General features: G+C 49.8%; 1 protein-coding gene across 4 annotated transcripts in view; it reads left to right on the forward strand.

The window, feature by feature from the left end:
* RGS10 (regulator of G protein signaling 10) overlaps window positions 1-21,992 on the forward strand; it is a 37,691-nt gene that overhangs the window by 7,520 nt on the left and 8,179 nt on the right. For all 4 annotated transcript variants that reach the window (XM_012526068.3, XM_004447722.4, XM_012526074.4 and 1 more), the window contains exons 2-4: window positions 3,654-3,772; window positions 5,353-5,439; window positions 16,191-16,334. In XM_012526068.3, coding sequence (XP_012381522.2) covers window positions 3,654-3,772; window positions 5,353-5,439; window positions 16,191-16,334 — 350 coding nt within the window. The remainder of the gene's footprint in view (window positions 1-3,653; window positions 3,773-5,352; window positions 5,440-16,190; window positions 16,335-21,992) is intronic.

Below are 21,992 nucleotides of genomic sequence, written 5' to 3' on the forward strand. Positions count from 1 at the left end.
AACTTTGTATTCCAAGTTCCATGAGTTGGGAAGCTGTGAAATCTTGGCTTTGCTTTATTCTTATGTGCTGAAGCAAATCTCCTTACTGTTGAGAAAGTATTTGTTTCTCTTTTATGTTATTGGACAGATTGTAAAATTGGATGTGAACCGAGATGATTTAGGAAGCACTTACTTGCATGTGTTAGAAAATAGTGGAAGACTCCTCAACAGGGGACCCTGAGTAGCAGAATGCTCTAAGTTCAAGGGCAATCTCTAGGGCAGTGCCCAGTGGAGCAGATCTCTACTCAGTCTCATTGGAAGTTTGGGATAACGACTTGGAAATGAGAGATGCCATTAAGTGAGTAGAGTTTGCAAATGCTGCTCCTTTAAGATCTACTTATATTGATGCCAATCAACAACCCAAAACCAAAACATTGTGGCCAGAAGCCTTAATCATGACAGGATGTGGGTTAAAAGCTCCAGTAGGAAGGACTGGTGGGGCAGAAGAGGATATTATTTTCTCTTTATCCAGGGCACCAAAGCCAGAAAACCCAGTAGCCAAACTTTTCAAACCATGGCTATTGAGAGTAGCTGTGTCTTGCTGTATTTTCTGAGCCATCCCTGGAAATATCATGTTCTTCCATATATAGTGTCAGTGGCAAGTGTATTTCCTTACATGGGATGGAAGGGAGCCGATGGCCCAGGAGAGAACTGAATGGAAGGCCCCCTGGTTTGCCAGCTGTGTTCTGAGCCGGCCCTGGGTTCCTTGGAGGTGGTCCCAGTGGGGACAGGGCTCTTGCTCTGTCCTGTGGACTGGTTCCGTAGCTGGATCACCTTGGACAGGTCACCGCTTCCTCCCAGTCTTTTAAATGAGGGAGCTACACCGGCTTAGCTGAGTTGCATGTTTCAGAGTTGTATAATTTTTTGTTCAAATGAAAGCTGGCCCAGAAACCTAATGTACCAAAAGCAGTAGAGTGTGAGGTAAAAGGGGGTTGTGGCTACCCACTGATGGTGGGGGCAGCCAGACATCTTAACTCTCAGTTAACCGGAAGTTCTGGTTAACCCGAGCACCCTGTTGGCTAAATGGGACTCCACCGTGTGTATTTATTTGCATGAGAGTGTAGCAGTAAAAACCCAAATGTGGTTTGGTTTATTACTGAAAAGAATGTCAAGAGTTTTGGAATAATTTCAGACCGAGGTAGAAAACTTATGGCCAAAGTAGTTGTCCTGCAATAGCAAGAGGAGTGTGTGATTGCTCAAGATTGTTCCTGGAACAGCAAACTTGTGTCTCTGCATTTATTTACTTAAGGGAAGGTCTGCTAGGGAAACGGAGGAAACTGTCAAACTGTATTCTCTATGTAATAAAGAACAGAAGAGAAACGAGGGAACTGCTTGGCAGAATGAACTCTGTTGCAGAAATTCTTCTAATAATCTTTTTTTCTGTTGTTTTTTTAATGATCTCTGAACCTGATATATACTTCATTGGGAAGAAACTGGGTGGTGAGAAGCTTGGTATTCCTTCATTTACAAAGAAAGCAGGGAAATAATTTAATAACCACAAACTGAAGATTCACTTTAGACATTCATTGTTTATGTATGTTCATGTATGAATGATGTACTTCAATAAAATTTTATTTTAAAAGAAAGATTCACTTTAGAGAAGAGTCAGGTCCATTGGGTGAGATTCCTCTATTAGAGGAACGGATCTGTCCCATGTAATTCTCTTTTGTAGCCCATCTCCAGGGCATACTAAAGCATACCCTCCATGGGATTTTTGGCTTCTGCTTCATTTAGTCCAAGTCAGCCAGCAAATATTTAAAGTCCAGGTAATTTTCCCTGGTGCTGGGAGGCAATCTCAGCCTTTAAGAGATTTACATGTGTGTTGACCCCAATAGAACATCAGAGAAGAGATCACAGAAGTTGAGTTACTATCAAGTCCAGTGTGTTCTGATACAAAGTTTTTCCAAAAACATTTTTAGCTGTATAACTCTAGCTATTTCCAGCAATTAATGGTTGTAAGACTTTAAAAATTTATCTTTGTAATTTACTTTACTGATTTCTTAATTCAAAGTTTATTTTCTCCTAGATTCAAACTTTTCTTTATTGAAACACAACTCTAGCTTTGAAAAAGAAAAGCCAATGGGGAAAAAAGTATTCACTATAAAAATAGTTCACTGGATGGTTCAATATTTTAAAGAGAGGAAGAAAGGAACTACCATTCCTTGAGAGTCTCCTGGGAGCCAAATACCCTGTTGGTGTCGGATATGCTTCCTCTTTTAATTCTCAGGATAACCTGAGAGAGAGAAGGATTTTCTTCATTTCATGCCCAAGAATTTTGCCCAAGGTCATACAGTTCGAAGTGGCCACACTGAGTTTTGAACCTGGGCCCATCCAAAGTGACATTTCATGGTTTTAACTTGACACCAGGAAGGGACCAAACTCCATAGAATGAGGCATGTCTATGTTACCATTTCTTCCTTTAGGCAAGTAGCCAAAGGGTGTCGGTTGGAGATCCCTTTTCCTCTTTTCTTTAATCAGGAGGCTTTTAAGTGTCTTGACTAAGGGAGGGCAGCTGAAGATGTACAGATGCAGATTCATTCACAACTACAAGGCACAGCCATGTTTAGGGTGAGGTGAGTGAGGCACTCAACACAGGTGCGAACATTAAGGGGGTGAAAAATGCCAAAAAACTCAGTCCTCAAGATAAATGATTATAATGCAGCATCTTAAAATATTTCAAAATCAACCTTTCAAGTGAAAATGTGTAAAATATTACATATTTAAAGAGAAAAATGAAATGTTTAAATAAACATCAAATATTATGAAATATTTTTAAAATAAAAACTTTAAAAAAATTAATGCAAAAGCATATTTGATGAACAAAATATCAAAATTTAAATTAAGATGGGATAAGTGATAACATGGTGCTGAATCTGAGGCAATAGGAAAAATCAGTTATAATGATCCTGTCTTTTTGGTATTTTGGTATTTTGTTCACTGTGGATTTTTTTTTTTTTTTGGCATTAATTTTCCTCTTTTAAAATATAGCATGAAAATATCATTTGTCTTAATGGCTGAGCTTTTTGTCAGCCCCCTTAAATTTTGCACCCACAGTGAGTGCCTCACTCGCCTTACCCTAGTCCAGGACCTGCTGCACACTTTCATTCCTGTGTAGGGCAGTGAGCAGGGTGCTGGAGAGACAGGATGGAAATATACAGAAGCTCTCAGACTAGTGGGCGTCACTCATGCAAACAATTCCACCACAGCCAGATAATTATAAGGCTATGAGCAGAGTGCAGTGCGAGCACTGGAGAAGGAGTTGCTGTTGAGTCATGTTCCCCTGGGAGGGGGTAGAGAGAGACCTGAGAGTTGGCCAGAGGACACGTGGGTGGGGATGGGGTAAGCCAAAGGGTGCAAAGGGCAGACTGGGAAAATGACAAGTGCCTTAATCACTCTGAGCCTCAGTTTTCCTAAATTGTAAAATGGGAAAAATAGTAGTCCCTGCCTCATAGGGTTGTTGTGAGGACTAGAATGAGTTCATTGTATGTGCCTAGAAATACAGCCAAGCACATAATGTAATATATTAAGTGGCGGTGTTGGTGATGATGAATGCATGCCGATTTTTAAAAAATGACGGCACCTTTGGGCCACATAGTCTGAACTTTGTCTTGTAGACCTCCATGACAGTGATGGGAGTTCCAGCAGCAGCCACCAGAACCTCAAAAGCACAGCCAAATGGGCAGCCTCCCTGGAGAATCTGCTTGAAGACCCAGAAGGCGTGAAAAGATTTAGGGTTTGCCCTTTTCATTGTTTATTGGGATTGATGCAAAATGTGACAAGTTTAAGATGCAAGTAGGGGAAAACTCAGGCCAGTTTTTTTTTTTTTCAGTTTTTTTGTCGTTCTTTTTTTTTTTTTTTTAAGATTTATTTTATTTCTTTATCTCTCCCCACCCCCTCGTTATTTGCACTTGCTGTGTCTGTTCATCTTCTTTGTTTCTTTTTTAGGAGGCATCAGAAACTGAACCCAGGACCCCCTAATTGCTACTTAAGTCACCTCCTTTCCCTGCCTTGTTGTGCCTCTTGTAATCTTTTTCCTCTTTTGTCTCTTGTGTCATCTTGTTGTATCATCTTGCTGCATCAGCTCGCTGCGCCTGCTCGTCGTCCCAACTTGCCATCCTGCTGGTCCTCTTTAGGGAGCACCGGGAGCCTCTGCTTCCTGCTTTGTTGGGTCTCTCGTTATGTTTTTCTTCTTGTGTCTCTTGTTGGGTCATCTTGTTGTGTCAACTTACCATACCTGCCTGTTGCGCCAGCTCACTGTCTTTTTCAGGAGGTACTGGGAACCGAACCATGGACCTCCTGTGTGGTAGGTGGGAGCCCAATCGCTTGAGCTACGTCTGCTTCCCTCCAGTTTTTAACACTGTCATCCCAACCTGAGAATGAGAACTTCTCACTTGTCATTACCACGGACCAATTCCGAGGGCCATGCATCGTCTTTTCGTGTAGGACGATGGGAGGGGGTAGGAGAGGATGGGGGAAGGGTACCGTGTTTGTTGGTGGAGTCTGTTTGTTGGAGGAATTTCCAGCTCTGTGATGCCAGGGAGGGTGGTCTGGTCTCTTGGCTATGAAGGTTGCTCTCCTGTGCCTGGGGATTCTCAGGATGTCATTACTTAGGGACGACAGCTGGCACAGTGAGCGTGGTCGGGGGGAGCTCAGGGGAGGCCTGCTGGACAGGGTGCCCATTGCTGCCTGGGAGGAAGGAACGTTATGGACCAGGAGGACCCCGAGGTGCCCACTGGGGGACCCCATGTGCATTTCAAGATGGCCTTGTGTCTGCCCAAGTCCTACCAACTTCTGTCGTTAAGCCTTGGGTCAGGCAGGACAAAGCCTCCTGCTTCTGTCGGTCCTTCCCAAAAGAAAACACACCCCCAACTTGAAACCATTTTCACCATGGCGCTTTTAGACAGGCTCACTGTTTTCTTCTGTTTAAAAAAAACACACAAAAAATGAGCCTGATTTTAGAGGAATGTGCTTTGTTTAAACACTGTCTGGAGGGAACGAATGTGTCTTCCACTTTAATTTACTCTTTTAGTAATTTATTGTCAGCTAGAATTGCAAAGTGTAAAGTAGAGTAAAGATTCATTTTTACTCTTCCTTACAATGTCAAAACCATTAAGTTCAAATGCATATGAAATTTTAGCTTTAACATTAAACATACACTTTATTTTTAAGTTGGGGTTTTCAAAGGATAATTGAACTGTGTTCATTTGTTGAATTTTGCCAAGTCAGCCTTTAAGGGGAATGCATTTTTTTATTTTATATTTTTTAGAGGTAGAATAATGTTATATGATTTTTCCCTCTCTTTTTTATCCATAGGAGTTTTTAAAAAAGGAGTTCAGTGAAGAAAATGTTTTGTTCTGGCTAGCATGTGAAGATTTTAAGAAAACTCAAGATAAGAAACAGGTATTTTTTCAACTCTGTAATTACTTTTTTGACAATTTTTTTTCTCTCCTTATAAATTACATCTGTCTTTCTAATAGAGTTCAAAATTGCCTAAAGATGGGAGTGGATGTAGCTCAAGTGGTTGAGCTTCCCATATATGAGGCCCTGGGTTCAAGCCCTAGTACCTCCTAAAAATAAAAACAGCAAACGAAAAAACCAACTCAGGGGAGCCAATGTAACACAGTGGTTACACGCTGGCTTCCCTCATATGAGGTACTGGGTTCAATCCTGGCCCTAATATTAAAAAAAAAAAAAAAAAAAAATTTGCCTAAGACACCTGATTCATGTTAGATTTGGGGAGAGATTTAAGCTTCAAGTTAGGTATCTTTGTTGATAAATATTAGTATTTTTAAAAGAGTGTTCATTTTCAGATGAACCATTTGTGTCATTTAGAGTTTGTCATTGCTTCTGATTTTTGTTTCTTCATGAATGAGTTATGAGGATATTTCTCTTGGAGTTTGACATGTTAGCATTTTATATGGATGTAGTAAAATGATAAACAGTTGTAGAGAAAAAAGCACAATGCAGATCAGGTAGATTTTAAGTTATTCAATTTACCTTTACAAAACACCCCAGGCTTGGCAGGCACTCTGAGTAGAAATGTTTCTGACTGTCCTAGATGTATACTCTTGGCAGGAGGTAGCCGTTAATTCTCGGTTCCATCACTGAAAGGTGGGTGACGGGGGTGGGGATGGATTTAAAAGGAAGGGGGCTTGTGGACTGTTCATAAGGCCTACACCCGTGTATTTATAAGAAGCTACCGGCTAAGTACCCACAGGTAACGGATGGGAACAAGTGAGGCTTCTGTTAGAGGCTGTAGGGAGCGGTGGGGACTAGGGCTGTGAGGGGACAGCCTGCCCTGCCTCCCAGGGCTGCGGCTGGGTGTTTGGCTGAGTTGGGCAGTGGCTGCTTTGGGGTGTGTGCTGTCCCTGCTGGGAGTTCTCTCTACCAAGTCACTGAATGGAATTTCCTGAGTCTGCCTGTCCATCAGCCCCCACCTCTGGGACCTTGAGGGGCCTTTCTTCCTAAGGTGTTGTCTCCCATCTTCAGCCCAGGGCAGCTTATTTTTCCAGAGATGCTGGCCTTTTGAATCCTTATGTGAATCCATCTGAATTTCAAATGTTGGAACTAATTTTAAAAAAATTTTTAAACCTTGCCTGCCAAGCAAAACATATCCACAGGCAGATGTGGCTTGCAGGCTGCCAGCTTTCACGTCTCTGTATATTGTCTCCAAAAGCTGGAATCCATGGGGCTAGCAGCCACTGAGTGTTTGCAGGCAGCAGCTTGGAAAATGTACATCGTCGGTTTATTCGAAGGCTCTTCAAGGCTCACTTCCCCCGGGATGGAGCAGTGTGGCCTTCTCTCTACTGTCTTCCTTTCTGCAGGTGGCAAATAAGGATTCCTAAGTGGGTTCCCTTGAGCTTGAATTTCCCAGGTTGGCCTACAGAGCTACCCTAGGCTCTGATACTAGGCTTTTGCCTCCTTCTGCCGAGCCTCCTGGGTAGTGAACGGGCTCAGGGGGAGCGTGAGAGAACAGGTGGGAGGCTCTGCTTCGGAAAGCTGGCATGTGGGCTGAGATGGCAGGACGCCCTTGTTCTCCTTTTTCCTTGGCACCCAGGAAGGCCCAGGGACAGCCAGGGATAGCTGCTGGGCTGTGCTGCTGATTCGTCCAGCCTCCCGCGAAAACCCCAGTACAGAGTCAGATGGGCCAGCAGATGGTCATTCATGTGCTTTAGTCTTTGAGTCTGGGGGAGGGAAGGGGCCTGGAAGGTGGCCAGCCCCTCCCCCACATTGTGCAGCTGGGAGCTGGCCCGGGAGAGGCAGTGGGACTTGAACCAGGACTGCAGACGTCCCCCAGTGCCTTCCCTGCCCGCCACGCTGGCGTGTTCTTGGGTTCGGTGGAATTCACCAGCTCCTTGGGGCATGCCCTCTCGGTGTCTTTGGGGAGAGTGCTGGAGATCCATAGGGGCGAGAGCGGGCACGTATTTAGGGAAATTGCATTTGGAGAGGAACGAGTCTGAAGTGTGGGGCGTGTAAAAACGGGAAGTGCGGTTACTGTGGGAGCACTCGCCGTGGGTGGGGAGGAGAGGCCCCCAGGGGAAGTGACTTCTAAGCTGAGATGCACAGTGAGGTTGGGGTGAGGAAGAGGGTCCGTGGAGGAGGGACCAGCACGTGGGCAGGCCTGGAAAGAAGAACTGAAGGAGAGCTGGAGGGCCATGTTGCAAGGGGAGGCTGGCTCTAGTTGAGGCCAGAGGTCCCCCTGGAGAAGTGGGTGCTGAGCTGAGGGGTGTCTTGGGCCAGGCCCGGAAAGCCATGGCAGGACTTTAACGGGGCATGTGTTGGGGGAGGTTAGAAACCTCCAGGTTTGTTTCTTCCAGCCTTTCAGGTGGGCAGGTGTGGCTGCACTGTCCCATCCAGAGAGGCAGAGAGAGAGCGTCCAGAGCTGCTCGGCCCTCTTGGCGTCCCCTGCCACCCCCTGCATGTGACCCTGTGAGTGACACCCGAGGGGTGTGGGCTGGTGGCAGCTCAGGTTGAGCCTCCTGGTCACACAGGTGCAAAGACTGTGGCCGAGAGAGGTCACACAGCTCGCCCGGGGCCACCCAGAGGCCGAGCTCGGCTTCAGGCCCAGGGCTGTGCCGCCAGGGCCAGTGCCTTCCCTAGTGGGTCAAACGGGGCGGCGGAGGACAGGGAGCTACTGGTTTAAAAAGGAGGACGTAGGCCCTGGGGCTCGTCGGCCCGACTGAATTTGATGTTCAAACGCTTCACATCTGACCCAGCAGGGAGTTTGTCTCTAACGGTCAACTGAGGCAAAACTCCCTTTGCCTCAGTTAGCCTAGATAGAACCTGTGTTTTTCCCATTCTCTTCGGCTGGGTTACCAGCTGGTTCTGTCCATTGCACTTACCAGCTTCATTTAATTACTTCTCTCCTTCTCTATGTTTTTCCCTCTGTGAGAGAGGCTTCCTTAGGCCAGGTCCTCCTGTCTGTCTTGTTGCCCATTGTATCCTGAGAGCCTGGGACGGCACCCAGTGCACAGGGCGCCCACCCCCTCTGTAGAATGAAGGTGCTCCCCCGCCCGGGTCCGCAGAGGTCTGAGCATCCACTGACGGCCCGGGCTCCTGGCCTCCCGTCTCACCTGCTGCTGCTGTCCCAGCCTGCGGGGCGCCTGCAGATGAACGGGCAGTCCCTTCTGATGGAGCTTTTCCTCCCCAAGGCGCAGTGTCCCACCTGCTGCGTCCCTGCCGCCTTCCCTGGTCTCGGCCTCTCTCCCCGCAGGTGGGAGAATAGCTCCTCGGTTTGACAGGGTCTTGATGCTCCGCGTGTCGGGCAGGGTGCTGGGGACTCTGGAAGCTGGGGCCGCCTCCCCGCCTCCGTCTTTGGAGACCCCGCGTGGCGGCTCTTGCCAGGAGTCTGTGTCGAGCTGTGGGCTTCCAGAGCAGCTTTTTCCCTTTGCAGTGCCTTTATGGTTTACCATTTCCATAGAGAGTGTCTCTGCCCCATGAGTTAGCACGGGAGAGGTATCTGTTTTCTAAAACAAAGCAGCATGTATGTCTCATAAAACCTCAGAAGAAGTTCCAAGAGGGAATTCTTTCTTGGCTTTCCCTACGTTCACTCAGTTACTCATTTATTCAGTACACTCTACTGAACCCGTTGATTGTGGGTAGGAACTGAAAGGGATACAGCTTGTTCTGATTTGTATAAAACATCTAAAGGGGGTGAGTAGGCTGGGGTGGTAGGTGGTGAGTGAGGGGAGTGGCGGGGGTGGAGGGGTGGTCCCAGGATTCTAATAGTCGTAGCTCTGAGAGCGACTCGCACAGTATTTAAATATACTAGTACCTCACATTTTCTAGTGCTTTAGAGTTTTCCTAGTTATTGGAAGGGGGAGGGGCCATGTTAGTTGTTATTTTTGTTTTGTTTAAGGCGAAGAACTAGGTCTGTTTTTATTTATTTATTTTTAGGAGGTACTGGGATTTGAACCCAGGACCTCATACACGCGCCGCGGGCGTTCAACCACTGAGCTCCACCCGCTCCGCTGGTGTTAGAGTGTTTGGTGTTCTCATTTGAAACAGTAGGAAAGGCTTTCCCAAAAGGGTAAGACACCCTCTTTATTCTTTTTTTTAGCGATACCTGTTCTTTATCAGAAACACATTCGCGTCACAAGCGCGTCAAGTAGGAAGAGCTAACCTCCTCTCGCCACCCGCGCCCTCCGAATCCCACTGCCTGGCGGGGGGACCTTTGGTGACCTTCGCCTGCTGTCTTTACACGTTGTCCTTCAGCGTGGGCTTGCCAGGGAGCAGGAAGGCTCCAGGGCGGACGGAGAGGGGCTGCGCGGCGGGGGCGTGGTGGGGCCCCTGGCCTCCACCCCCTGCCCTGTCAGGTCAAGGAGGGAGTTGGAGGCTGGAAGCTCGGCTGTCTGTCCTGCTCTCTGGGAGGACCTCTCTCCTGTGGGTGCTGCTGGTGGGGGGGCTACCCTGGGGAGGGCGGGCAGGCACACATTTCATTTGTCGGTGCTTTAATAAAGCCCCAGCAACTTCTTTTGCTTTTCTAATTAAATGTTTAACTTTGATGTAATTGTAGATTTACATGAGGTTATGAGAAAGGGTGCAAGGAAATCTGGAATATCCTTTACGCAGCTTCCCCAAATGATATCTACTTGCAAAAAAACCAGGATGTCGCAGGGGTGCACTCCACCCATCTCCCCCCCACCCCGTTTTTCTTGTACTTGTGTGTGTGTGTAAGTCTGATTTTATCACACCAAGGCGCAGCGCACGTCTGTCATGCACGAGGGTGCCTTCTTATCACCGCTTCTCTCCCACCCTCCACCCCTTCCCTCTTATCACAGCTGAGGTTTGGCTTTCTTACACCTTCTACTAGTGTTTCATTAAGACTAAACAAATTGTTCATTGCTGAGCCAAAGAGGATACTACGGTTACGTTTTCCTTCTTGCACTATCCCCCGCCCCCCCCCCCGCCATTTTCACACACTCCAACACACCCTTTAAAGTGTCTTTTGGTAACAGGCCTGCCAGATAATCTCTGAGTCCCCTTTCCCCCAGGGATGGCCCTCCGGAGCCCTCTGGCCACCTGCTCCCTCCTGCCCAGTTGCTCCAGCCTGCTCTGCTGCACCTGCCAGCCAGGTGTCTCCTTGTCCCCCATTGGGACGTATCCTTTGTGCCCCCTGCCCTTCTGCTCCTGGATCCAGGTCAACTTCTATCCTGACTGAGTCCTCATTTTGGTGGAACACAGGTATAGCTTCTGGAGAAAGGGGTCATGACTGGTAGACGTTTAAAGACCTTGTTAAGCGAAATAAAATGTTTTTCCTCTTCCCCCTTTTCATTTAGTCTGATGAGGCATAGAATTCCAGGTTGAAGCTGTTTCCTTGGAATTCTGAAGACATCGTTCGTTCCACTGTCTTCCACTTTTGTGGAGAATCAGTGTGTTATATGCGCACTGTTTGCTTTGCTTTGCTTTTTTTCCTCTCTGGAAAATTGTAGGGTCTTCTTTTCATCACCAATATTCTAAAACTGCACAGTCGTGGGCTTTGATGGGGAGAAGGGCTCATTCATTGTGTAGACACTTGGTGGAGCCTTTTAAAAAAAATGAAAATTTATAGTTCTAGAAAATGTTCTTACATTATTATTATTATAAATTTTAATTTTTTGGCAACTTCTTTCCTTCAATTTCTCTAGTCTTTTTTCCAATGACAGCCTTTAATCTTGTCTTTTTTTGCATCCTATTTTTCATCTCTTTGACTCTTGGTTCCTCCTTTTCAAATTTTGGAGATTTCAACTTCATCATTGGACCCTTCTCTTGAATTATTTCTGCTTTTGTTTTTTGGTTTTCTCTGGACAAGTGTCCTCCATCCTCCCCTGGTGGGTCACAAGCCTGGTTGTTGACCTTCTAGAACAGGGTAGGGAGATGTTAGCTGGGGGCTCCATATGAAGAATTTAACTTAAGCCCCATATTCACTTTGGCTTCTTGTCCTTCTCCTCCTTCCTGCCTCATTTCTGGAGGCTTCCTGAGTCAATTTCCGTGGAGAGAAAACTCCAGTCCCTGGCGTTGGGGGGGTGGGGGAGGGCCGAGGACCTGGGGTCCACCTGCTTCCGTCTGCTGCCCTCCTCAGCCCCTCCTTCTGGGATACCAGATGCCCTGAGTTCCTGGCATGTGGCTGGGCAGACAGGCCAGCTTCTACCTGGCACCCCCTCCCCAAAAAGCTTGACAGGTGCTTAGGGCGTCCTTGCTCTCTGATGAGCCCTTTACCGTCTCAACATCTGCTTTCCATTTCCTGAGCCAGTGAACCGGTTCTTGGAAATATTCTTGTATCATCTATGGGATATTTTCTTTTCCTCATTTTTTCTGTCTCATCCTCTTTCCGGAGTGGATATTAGTAAAGTTAGTGGGTATAGTATATCCTTTGCTTTTCTTCTGGGTTCTCTCTTGTCCGTCTCTGGGCAGAATGACAGGAATGGAGAGAGCTCAGGCTGAGGGGAGATTAGGAGACACATGAAGTCAGCAGAACTCGGTGACTGATGGATGTGGGTTTGGGGGGCAGTTAAAAGGGGTTCCAGGATTCCATCTTCCTGGAGGAGAGATGCAGGACCCCCTGGCAGGGAGGGGGCTGGTTTACTCCTTCGTGTGGTGTTTGAGGGGTCTGTGGCACATTTCTAGAAATCAGTTGGATTCATGCATCAGTAGCATGGGGGAGAGGGTGGGTGGAAGTCTTGGCAGAGCTTGGAGTTGGGAGGGCAGACCTCTGGGAACCCCAGTATTTAGGAGTGCACGGAGGGCAAAGGAGCCAGGAAGGGGGGATGTTGGGGTGTCCTGGGGGGTCGGGGCCCTTGCAGTGGAGGGAGAGGGGAAGAAAAATAGGACAGGAGTGGTGAGCAGGGCCTGTGCTGGAGACAGGTCCAGGAAACCCTCTGTGGGACGGAGCAACAGGGAGCAGGTGAGAGTGGCTGAGCTGGGGGGCGGGCAGCCTGCTGAGTGGGTTAGGGAGGGAGGAAATGGAGACTCGGAGTGCACACTCTGCCTTTGAGATGTTTCCGTAAGAAATGGGGGGTGGGGAGGCCATTAGCTCAGGCAGATGTGGACTTGAGGAGGTTTTATTTTATTCCCCAGTGGGGGAAGTTTAAACGTGTTTCTTGGGGGAAGGAGAGGAACCTTGAGGTATGAAGCTCCGCTCCTCTGAGCTTCAGCTGCTGATTACTTGGCTGTGGCCCTGAGGAGATTCTGGGGCTGACGTTTAAGTGAACTTGCTTCTCCTGGCGCACACCGTTTGGGAGCCTGGTTCCAGGGGTTGGCGGCTTAAGGAGTGTTCATCTCCAGGCCAAAAAAAGGCCCCAGACGTGTGGGGTGTCTGGGAGGAACTGATCTGGGCGCAGACATGCCCACAACACTTCCCAAGTTGATGGCAGGAACTGAAAGTCATCGCACAGACCCAGGCAAGACCTCGGCCGGAACCTTCTGGGGCAAGACCAGACACAGTGCCCGCTCTCCGTCCTCGGGGAAGACGGGCGATCGTGCCAGACCCAGAGAAGAGGAGACAGGCCCGGATGTGGCCAGTGGGCAGGGCTTCTGCTCCTCCCCGCAGTGGGTACAACAGGGTTAACAGACCTCTGGAAAATCTCCCGAAATAGCTTGACAGACCCAGTTCTTCTTTTTCGCTGAGTGTTCTGGGCCTGGACACCAGGCTTTCCCGTGACTGGTTTGTGGTCGACAGCCTCAGGGTTTCCCTTTTCAGTCACACTTCCTATCCCAGCAGAGATAAGCCTGGCGGCTGCTGGGAGCACCAACCCCCCAGGGGCTGGATTCAGCCTGGGAGGGGCCGGTGTACAGTGGTCCCCCTCGGGGTCCCCCTGGGGCTGGGCGACTCGGGGCTTGGCTCCTGGACACCCAGGAGAGGCAGCGGGTGGGTCTGTGGAAAGGCCAGGGGTCCTGGGGGCTTCTAGACTCCAGCTGCTGGGAAAGTGGCCTCCTTGCCTCCGCTGCCCCTCTCCACCCCCATCTCTAAGCCTCAAGCTGCTCGTTTGACTTCTCCTTTTCAGAGCACCCGAGAGAGCCTGGATTCACCTGGCCATCGTGTGTGTCTGTGTGTGTGTGCATGTGAGCCTGCATGTGTGCACGTGTGCGCATGTGAGCGATACTGATCGAGAAGGGAGGCTCAAGGCGATTCCTAGAAAAGAAAGAAAAAAAGTGATTCCTGCCTCCAAAGCTCTGCATGGACTTTGCCCATCTTACCTGCGGAACTTGTGCTTTTATGAAGTAGCTTTAAAACAGGAAGCGGGTTTCCAAAAATGCCCCTTCCTGACAGAAGCGGGGGAGTGGTGGGAGCGAGGGTCCCAGCTCCGCAGAGCAGGTGGGTCTCTGAGAGTCGAGCGGTTCCAAAGAGCCACCCACCAATCTCCCTCATGGACTCGCCGCCTGCAGGAACCGTATCTACCTCAGGACGCGGCTTGTGTCACTGAATGTGGCATCAATGGATTGTTCACATTGACGGTCAAGGAAGAACAGGCCCTGTGCCCTTGGGCGCTGTCACCCCCTGGCCTGCAAGTATGAGCGAGGTTTTCTTCCTTGGGGGACTGGAGACGTGTTGTAGAATTTGAGAGAGGTTCAATTATTTGCCTATAGAAAGGCCAGGACTCAGGAATGATTTTGAGAAGGAAAAATGATTTATTGACGGCCGGCCGGACTCGGGAGCTTTCTGTTTCAAACCCGAGCCCCGAACAAGATTTTCAAGTTCCTTTTATACAGAGAGGAAAGGCCAAATGGTCCTTTCCGTTTCAGTTCTCAATAGGGCTGAATTAGCATATACCTTCCACATCCTAGGTAAGCTTTTAGCATGGACTTCATACATTCTAGATAAGCTTTTAGCACATGCAGTTTGCATTTTCCCTGAATATTTAAAGTTTATAGACTTTGCATTGTTAAACTTACTCAGGGACTGGAGTCATTGCCTTGGTCACCAAGGGCAGGACTGCAGCCTCTTACCGCCCCACACCCACAAGTCAGGACAGACAGCTTAGGTTAAGGTTATCTCTGAAGAGACAAAGAGCCTCCCACCCATAGCCCACATCAACGGGAGGGCTTGGGCCTCATGGGGTTTTTTGGCCGGAACCAAGAAAAGCCTAAAGGACCACGTTTCTCCTGCTGTCAAGCTCCAGGTGTCGAGGTCTTCTGGCAGTTTCCATAAAATCCGGAGGTCTTTAGAGTCTGAGATTTCCTATACCAAGCTCTGCAGTGTAGACCTAGGTGGGCTGTCCGGAGGCAGTGGCATCCCCCAGGCCCTGCTAAGCCCCCTCCCCTCCCCTGTGAATCACGGTTCTGGGGCAGCACTTCTGAGACATTTACTGTCTGGATCCCCCTGCAGCGTAAGGTCGTACTTTAGACCCTGACGTTTAGAGACGCGGCCCCATCCTCGCCGCCAGCGAGGTGAGTGCACAGGAAGTCTCCTTCCTCTGAAAGAAAGTAGAACTCTGGGAGAAGACGGTGGGGGCCAAGCCCAGCACCTGCAGCCTCAGCCGGGGGGAAAAAGGAAACGCTTAACCATGAAGTTCCGGCTCCTCCTCAGTGTCACTGTGCCAGCCACGCTGGTGTCAGTGGAACGGGAGAGCAGGTGTGTGCTTATCGCTCACAACTGCTAGGAGACTTAGGGCGGCCGCTCCCTGCTCAGGACGCGAGCTGCCCAGCAGGACTGCGCTGGGGCCGCGGGGTGGGCAGCGAGTGGCCCTTCCTGTGCTTGTAGCTGGCAAGCGACACGACCTGGGAAGGAGCACGTGTCTCACATGCATGGAACTGAGCGTGGAAACGCAAGGCTTTGGAGCCAAGTGGCCCTTCGTCCCACGCAGGCACCTTGCATCAGCCACACCTCCCCTCTGGCCAGCGTGTCCTCGTCGGGAAAAGGACGATCAGGGTGTCCCCTTGCAGGGTGTGCAGAGGACGAGGGAGAGGAGGCCTTGCCTGGGAAGTGCCCGGCGTGTCCGGAGCATAGCTGGTGTTTAATAAGCGGGAAGGATGTGTGCGTGTGGTTTCACTAGGTTCTTCCTTCTTGTGGTAAAGAGCACATAACATAAAAATTACCGTCTTAACCATTTTAAAGTGTCAGTTCCGTGGCCTTAAGTACATTCATGATGCCGTGCAATATCAGCAGTGTCTAGTTCCAGAACCTCTTCACCCCAAACGGATCCTCTGTCAACCCCCATCCCCCATCCCGCCAGCCCCGGAAACCACAACTCTGCTTTCTGTCCGTGGATTTACCTATTCGGGACATTTTGTCTAGATGGAAACATACAGTGTGCGGCCTTTGGTGTCTGGCTTTTCCCACTTATCATATGTCTTCATGGTTCACCCATGTTGTGGCATGTATCAGCACATCATTCCTTTTTAGGCTGAATAATTGTCCCGTGAGTCCTTAGCTTGGAGAATTCACAGGATCGTCCTGAACTCTCACTCTGGACAATGATTCTTTCCATTGCCCGGTCTGAGTGGACGGTATAGAGACTTTGCTACAAGGGATGTGGCCGTGGGGCCATGAGAGGGTGGGGGATGAGGGCTCAGAGCTTAGCTGGGGCAACAGTAGGAGCTCCCAGAGCTGCAGGGGTCAGGCTGCTTCTCTTGCTGCAGCTTCTTCTGGGTGCCTTTGGACTGAGCGGGGAGCTGGCTCGGCCCGGCCAGGCTGCGCACACAGAACACAAACAGGCTCCCCGTGTCCCTTCCAGATGCAGGAGAAGGCAAAGGAGATCTACATGACCTTTCTGTCCAGTAAAGCCTCGTCTCAAGTCAACGTGGAGGGGCAGTCCCGGCTAAATGAAAAGATCCTAGACGAACCGCACCCGCTGATGTTCCAGAAACTCCAGGACCAGGTAACTTGATGTCCCTGGCTGCGCCTTGATTTGGAAACCTACATTACTTCCAGGCGTCTAAGAATTCTGTGAAACACCACGTATTAGACTGCCTGGAAGCCATCTCCTCGGCCCTGTCCTAGGCAAGCTGAGGTGCATTGAGGGGCCCTTTGGGAAAGAGTGGGGCTGGAGTCCAGGGCTCAGGATTTGACCCTTGGAGTCTTCCCGGGGTCTGTTTACTCTTGATCTGCATACGATTAGAACCAGCAGGGTCACCTGCATTTTCAGCTGAGATTCTGGGGGAGGCTGGCTTTACTTGAGGAGCCCACACAGAAGAAGCAACACATGATTACAGCTGAAGGTAGGACAGACCAAAAAATCTAGAAAGCAAGCAAGAAAAGAAAGAAGGAGAAATGGAAGGAAGGGTGGGGAGAGAGGAGGAAGGGAGGGAGGTTGGCTCTAGAAAGTGGGCACAAGGACTCAGAGTGGCAGGGAATCTGGGGCTGTTCTTGCACAGTTACCCAAACACCTCCACCTACTTCTGGTGGCCCAATACTGTCGACTGGCTCTAATATGGTATTGTGATTTCTGAGTCTTAATGAAAAGGTAATAAAGTTTGACAGCATTGCCCACTTAAGGAAGAAGGAAAAATAAGATTTCCAAAATTGACCTCTAAGGGCAAACTTAAATTTTGTAGCAAATGGTCTCCTGAGAAGGTCAGCCATAATAGGCAAAGGGGATGAAACCACACTGTCGAGATCTTTTGGACCTGAATTGACAGGTGGCGCTAGTCACATCATGCTGCGGTCTTACAGAATGTTATGTACACACTCGGAGACCGACAGAACACATGCAGATTTCAGGCTGCCCCCTTCTTTTGGAGCAGCATCATATTCTTCTGCTTGGCATCCAGGTGCAAATGAGCTTTTCCCTTAACCCAGCAGTCCTCAAACTTGAACATGCCCAGAATCACTGGAGGGCTTGTTAAAACAGATGCCTAGAGTTAACCACTAAATGCAGCGGATCCAGGGTGGGCCGAGACTTGGCGGTCCTGATAAGCTCCGAGGTGACGCTGATGCTGTGGGTTCTGGGGTTACACTTTGAGAACCACCTGCTGAAACTTTGGTTTGCCTTTTTGGACCATCTGGTGTCTGCACAGAGCCTGGAGCATGTCCTAGCACCCAGGAGGCCTCATCTTTGTTCTTCATCAAGCAGGAAACAAATTACAGGTAGAAAATACAAATGTAAGAAGGAATTTGAGAATGTTTTCCAATGATGGCGAATGCAAATTCCACATGAATTTTGAATCAAATACGAGTGTTGAAGGAACTCGACTTAGCATGGGAGCCCTGCTGAGGACCTCCTGGAGGTGGTGATTTTGAGCCAAATGGGAAGCACGGCCTGGATTTGTGGAGTGAAAAGGAAGTGGAATGTATGGTGCAAAGCCAGTCCTTGTGGCAGTTGCTACATGGGGATCCCTGGCCCCACTTGGACCTCAGAATCTTTTAAAAGCTTACTGGGGCACTTTGAAGAGTAGCCAGGGTCGAGAACCCTTACTGAAGCCCCAGCATACCGAGGTGCTCAGTGGCTGCTCTCTGTTCCTGATGCCACATCCAACAGGTATTATCTCATTTAATCTCTCATTTTGCTGATGAGAAAAGCAAGATTCAGGAAGAGTAAGTCATTTGTGAGCATGAAGTCACACCAGTAGCAGGAAGTACTGGAGACAGGGTTCACACTTACTGCTCTCTCCTACTCTCACGGCCTCCTGTTTCTCCAAACCCCATGTGGCTAGGTGGAAGACAGAGATTGAAAATGCCACGTAAATACAAGTGACTCCATTTCCCATGCCTACAGAAGCAGTCAAGGCAGCGAGGGATGAGACAGGCTGATTTGCTTGGGTGGAGGGACAGGCTCCCAAGAATCCAGAGCACCTGTGGTTAGACCTGCAGAGAGACTCAGAATGGAGCCAGAACTCTGGATTCATACACTGAAAATTTAGCTGGTACCAAAAGGAGGGAACACAAGGGACAGGAATTTTTTTTTTTTTAATGCCAAACAAAATAATTTTAAAAGCAACTTTCATCTAATTATAAAAGTTTGGAAAACCAAAATAATAGGAACCCTCTAATTTGGGCATGACTTTTTGTAAACCTACAACTCCTCTAAAAAAAAAAGACAACAAAACATAGAGAGGAATTGCTCATAATCCACACCTGGATATAAGCACTAAATAACATTTGATACCTATAGTTGCCATCTTTTAAAAAAATATCTATATACTTGTGCTATATACATACTACCAATGTGGTTTAATGTAGTTCCAACTATTTAATATAAAAGAGAACTTTGATGCCTGTTGCTAAAAATTACTTGAGAGGGAGAAAGAGACACTAGCAATCTTCCCAAGACATAACTGGGTGAAAACAAGGTATTTGGAGTCTGAGCTGATGCACCGCGAGCCCGGGGAGGGCCTCTGGGTGCCGTGGCTCATGAAAGCTGCCCCCGAGGGGCCTCACTGGTGACCGTCGCTGTGTCTGCTCGGTGCTGTGTGCGGGTCTCGCCGTTCCCCGTGAGCACCCTGTGTTCCTGAGAGCGGAGGAGATGGGAGCCCAGGTAGCATGACTAGAACCACAGGATTTCACATCACCTTGAAAAGCCCCTGGGGCTTCGGCTTCGTGGAGATCGTGGGAGATCGTGACCACGGAGCCGCCTGAGCCGTCCGCTTTCTGTGCTTTCAACACCCGCCCGCCAGGAAAACTTCCAACCGTCCGGCTCCTGGCGGCATGAGCTGCCCGCTGCTCTGCAGGGTGTGGGCATGGCGGCCTCTGCTCTATAGAGCCCCAGTCCAGAACCCAGACGGACCTGGGCAGTCCTGAACTTGGACCGAGATGACCCGACCTCCAGGCTTCTTGCTTAAACAAGCGCTCCTCGGGTCCTCGCTCAGATCCTGTTGGTTCTCCGTTTACACAGTTATAACCCATTCTGCATTTCCAGTCCACTGCAGATTAGAAGGTGTCACCCGGAGAGTTATTAGAGGGTGGAGAGTGATGGGCGGCAAGCAGGGGTAACTAGCAGCCAGGGAGGAGGTGATGCTAAACACGAAAGTGATGCTAAACGCAAAACCACAGCACAGTGATCTGGAGCCGCCGAGGAGGGGGCCCACAGCCCCACGCTGTGCTGCGGGTTGGTGACCCGATCGGTGGGCCCAGGGACCCCCAAGTCATAGGGCAAATGTTAAATCACGGTCAGCATATCCTGTGAAGAGTGGTTTATACGTTTTAATAAGCTTTTGATAAAAAATAGGGATCGTGAAGGCAGGGGAGGTGGCGGGAGCGGGTGGGTGGGCCTGTGGCCATGTCTTTGGTACTTTAACGTGGAGTCAGCGGCTGGGCACGTTTCGGCTGTGGGAAGCAGGGAGGAAGAAGGCTACCTTACAAAGACCTGGTTTCCCTGTGGAGTTGCAATTCCCTGCAGCCTCTTTTCTTCCATTAAAAATCCACTCCTGAGGGGTCTAGTTCAGTTCTGGTTGATTGGCTGGCTTGTCTGTTTCTTCACTCACTCACTCCTTTATGCCTATTGTGTACTACGGGTGGTATTAGGGACTGGGGGGTGCAGAGAGGACCATGCCTGTGGGGCTTCCATGCTGATTGGTGGAGACAAATAACGAACAGACCACTTCAGAGAAAGATAAATCTAAGAAGGAAACACCCCAGGGTGATGGGCCAAGAGTGGCTAGAAGGGGTCTGCTTTGGATCTGGTAATCAGGGAGGGCTCCCTGAAGAGATGACCAAAGACCTGCATAAGTAGGAGAAGCCAGGTGAAAGACCTGGGGCAGATCCTGCCAAGGAGAGGCAAGTGCAAAGGCCCTGAGGCAGGCCTCGGCTGGCTGGGTGCACTGACTAGAAAGGTCAGTGCAGCTGAAGTGTAGTGGGTGGTGGGGGGTGGATGGGAGCTAAGGCTGGAGGGGTTGGCCCAGCTCAGGCCCTGAAACTGTGTTGACCAGTTTAATTTCAGGGATTTTGCCCAGTGGCTCTTTACAGAATGTGCCAGTCAGGCTAAGAAGGTTTGGGTCTCTCGAAGGCTGGGCAGCTTGACTCTGCTTTCCAGCTCTGGCTGTGCCTGTCCCTCAGCAGCTGGGCAAGGAAACGGGGATGCCTTAGTGCAGAGCCGTCTCTGTTACTAGATAATCAGCTGCAAACCCTTGGCCTCCTGACCACGGCTGGTTGCTCATCCCATGTGGCCCAACTTGCCTTTGGACACTCTCACCCCACCCCGTCATCACGTCCTGGAAGCCAACTTGATTCTCCGTCATCGTCACTCCGTGTCGGGCCAGCACGTGAGCCACGAGGGGGGAGTGGGAGCCCATGCTCCCATGCTGCCTCCACCTGACCCCGGGTGGGTCCCGTTTCTTAGCGTGGCTTCCATGTCCTCACCGTAACATGGGGCTTTTGGCAAATGCTTTGCTGCCTCTGTGCTACGCTGCAGAGCAGCCTGCAGCCTTCCACGCCCCGGTGTCACAAAGTCACTGCCTGATAAACACAGCCTCAGCAGGACTTTTCCCCCCTTGTTTGACCTTAGAAGCTATGAGCCCTTGGTCAAGATTCAGCCTCTTCCTGTGCCTCACTTTCCTCCTTTGTGAAATGGGGATGATGATACGGCAGTTGTGACATGCTTCCTTCACGTAGTCAGCCTCTGTGACTGGTAAACTCTTCCTGTGCTTTAGAATGTAACATGAACATGAACTTCAGCGCAGTGCAGTGGCTCCCCGGGGGCGGTTTTGCCCTCCAGGGGACATTGGGCAAAGTCTGGAGGTACTTTTGTTTCTCACCACAGGGAACTGGGGGGGGCAGGTTGTGCTATGGGCATCTAGTGGGCAGAGGCCAGGGGTGCTGCTAAACGTCTTGCAGGGCACAGGACTGGCCCATGACAGAGGATTATCCAGACCGCGACGTGGATCATGCTGAGCTTGAGAAACCCTGCCTTAATCTGACCGCCCCTCCAAGAATGTGTCAGAGCTCATGCTGCACCCCGCAGAGCCTCCAGTTCCCACCTAAAGCACAGCAAGAAACATGTATGCTTGTTTTCTCCATAGTGTATTCTGGGAAAACACTAAGATTCAACCGCCTCACGCTTTGCGCGGTGCGTTGGTGTGTGCATCTGACTTGACCCTCAGGGCGTGGGGAAGGTGGGACCCGTCACCTCAGTTTACAAGAGGACATCTGCTGGTGTGGGCAGGCCACGCGACCCGCCCAAGGCACAGCTGGGGGACCTGGGAGCGGGACTAGGGTCCAGAGCGTCTGGTTCTTCAGGACTCTTCCTGCCAGGCCACCAGCCCCCCAGGAACAGTCCTCCACACAGAGCAGTAGTGCTTGGAAATGCAGTTTTTCCGCCTCTGAGTTCGTGTTTTCCCGCCCAGCTCCTCGTCTGTGCTGCCATTTCCCTTTGCTGGATGCAGGCAGTCGCGTTACTGTCTTTGGCATTTAGGACCGAAGCTCTCGCCTCCTTTCCCTTTTAGACATTCGTCGCCCCTTCTTGGTCATGCTCCCCCCTTGTCCCCCAGCGCTGGCTGCTTCTGCAGCATTTCCATCGGTTACTCAGGCCCTGGGATTCAGCTGTCGCGGTGAGAAGGAATGAGGCGCTGAGGCCTGCTCGACGTGGAGGAACTCAGGGCATGAG

The sequence above is a fragment of the Dasypus novemcinctus genome, chromosome 6 (genome assembly GCF_030445035.2).
Source record: "Dasypus novemcinctus isolate mDasNov1 chromosome 6, mDasNov1.1.hap2, whole genome shotgun sequence".
Classification (NCBI taxonomy): Eukaryota; Metazoa; Chordata; class Mammalia; order Cingulata; family Dasypodidae; genus Dasypus; species Dasypus novemcinctus.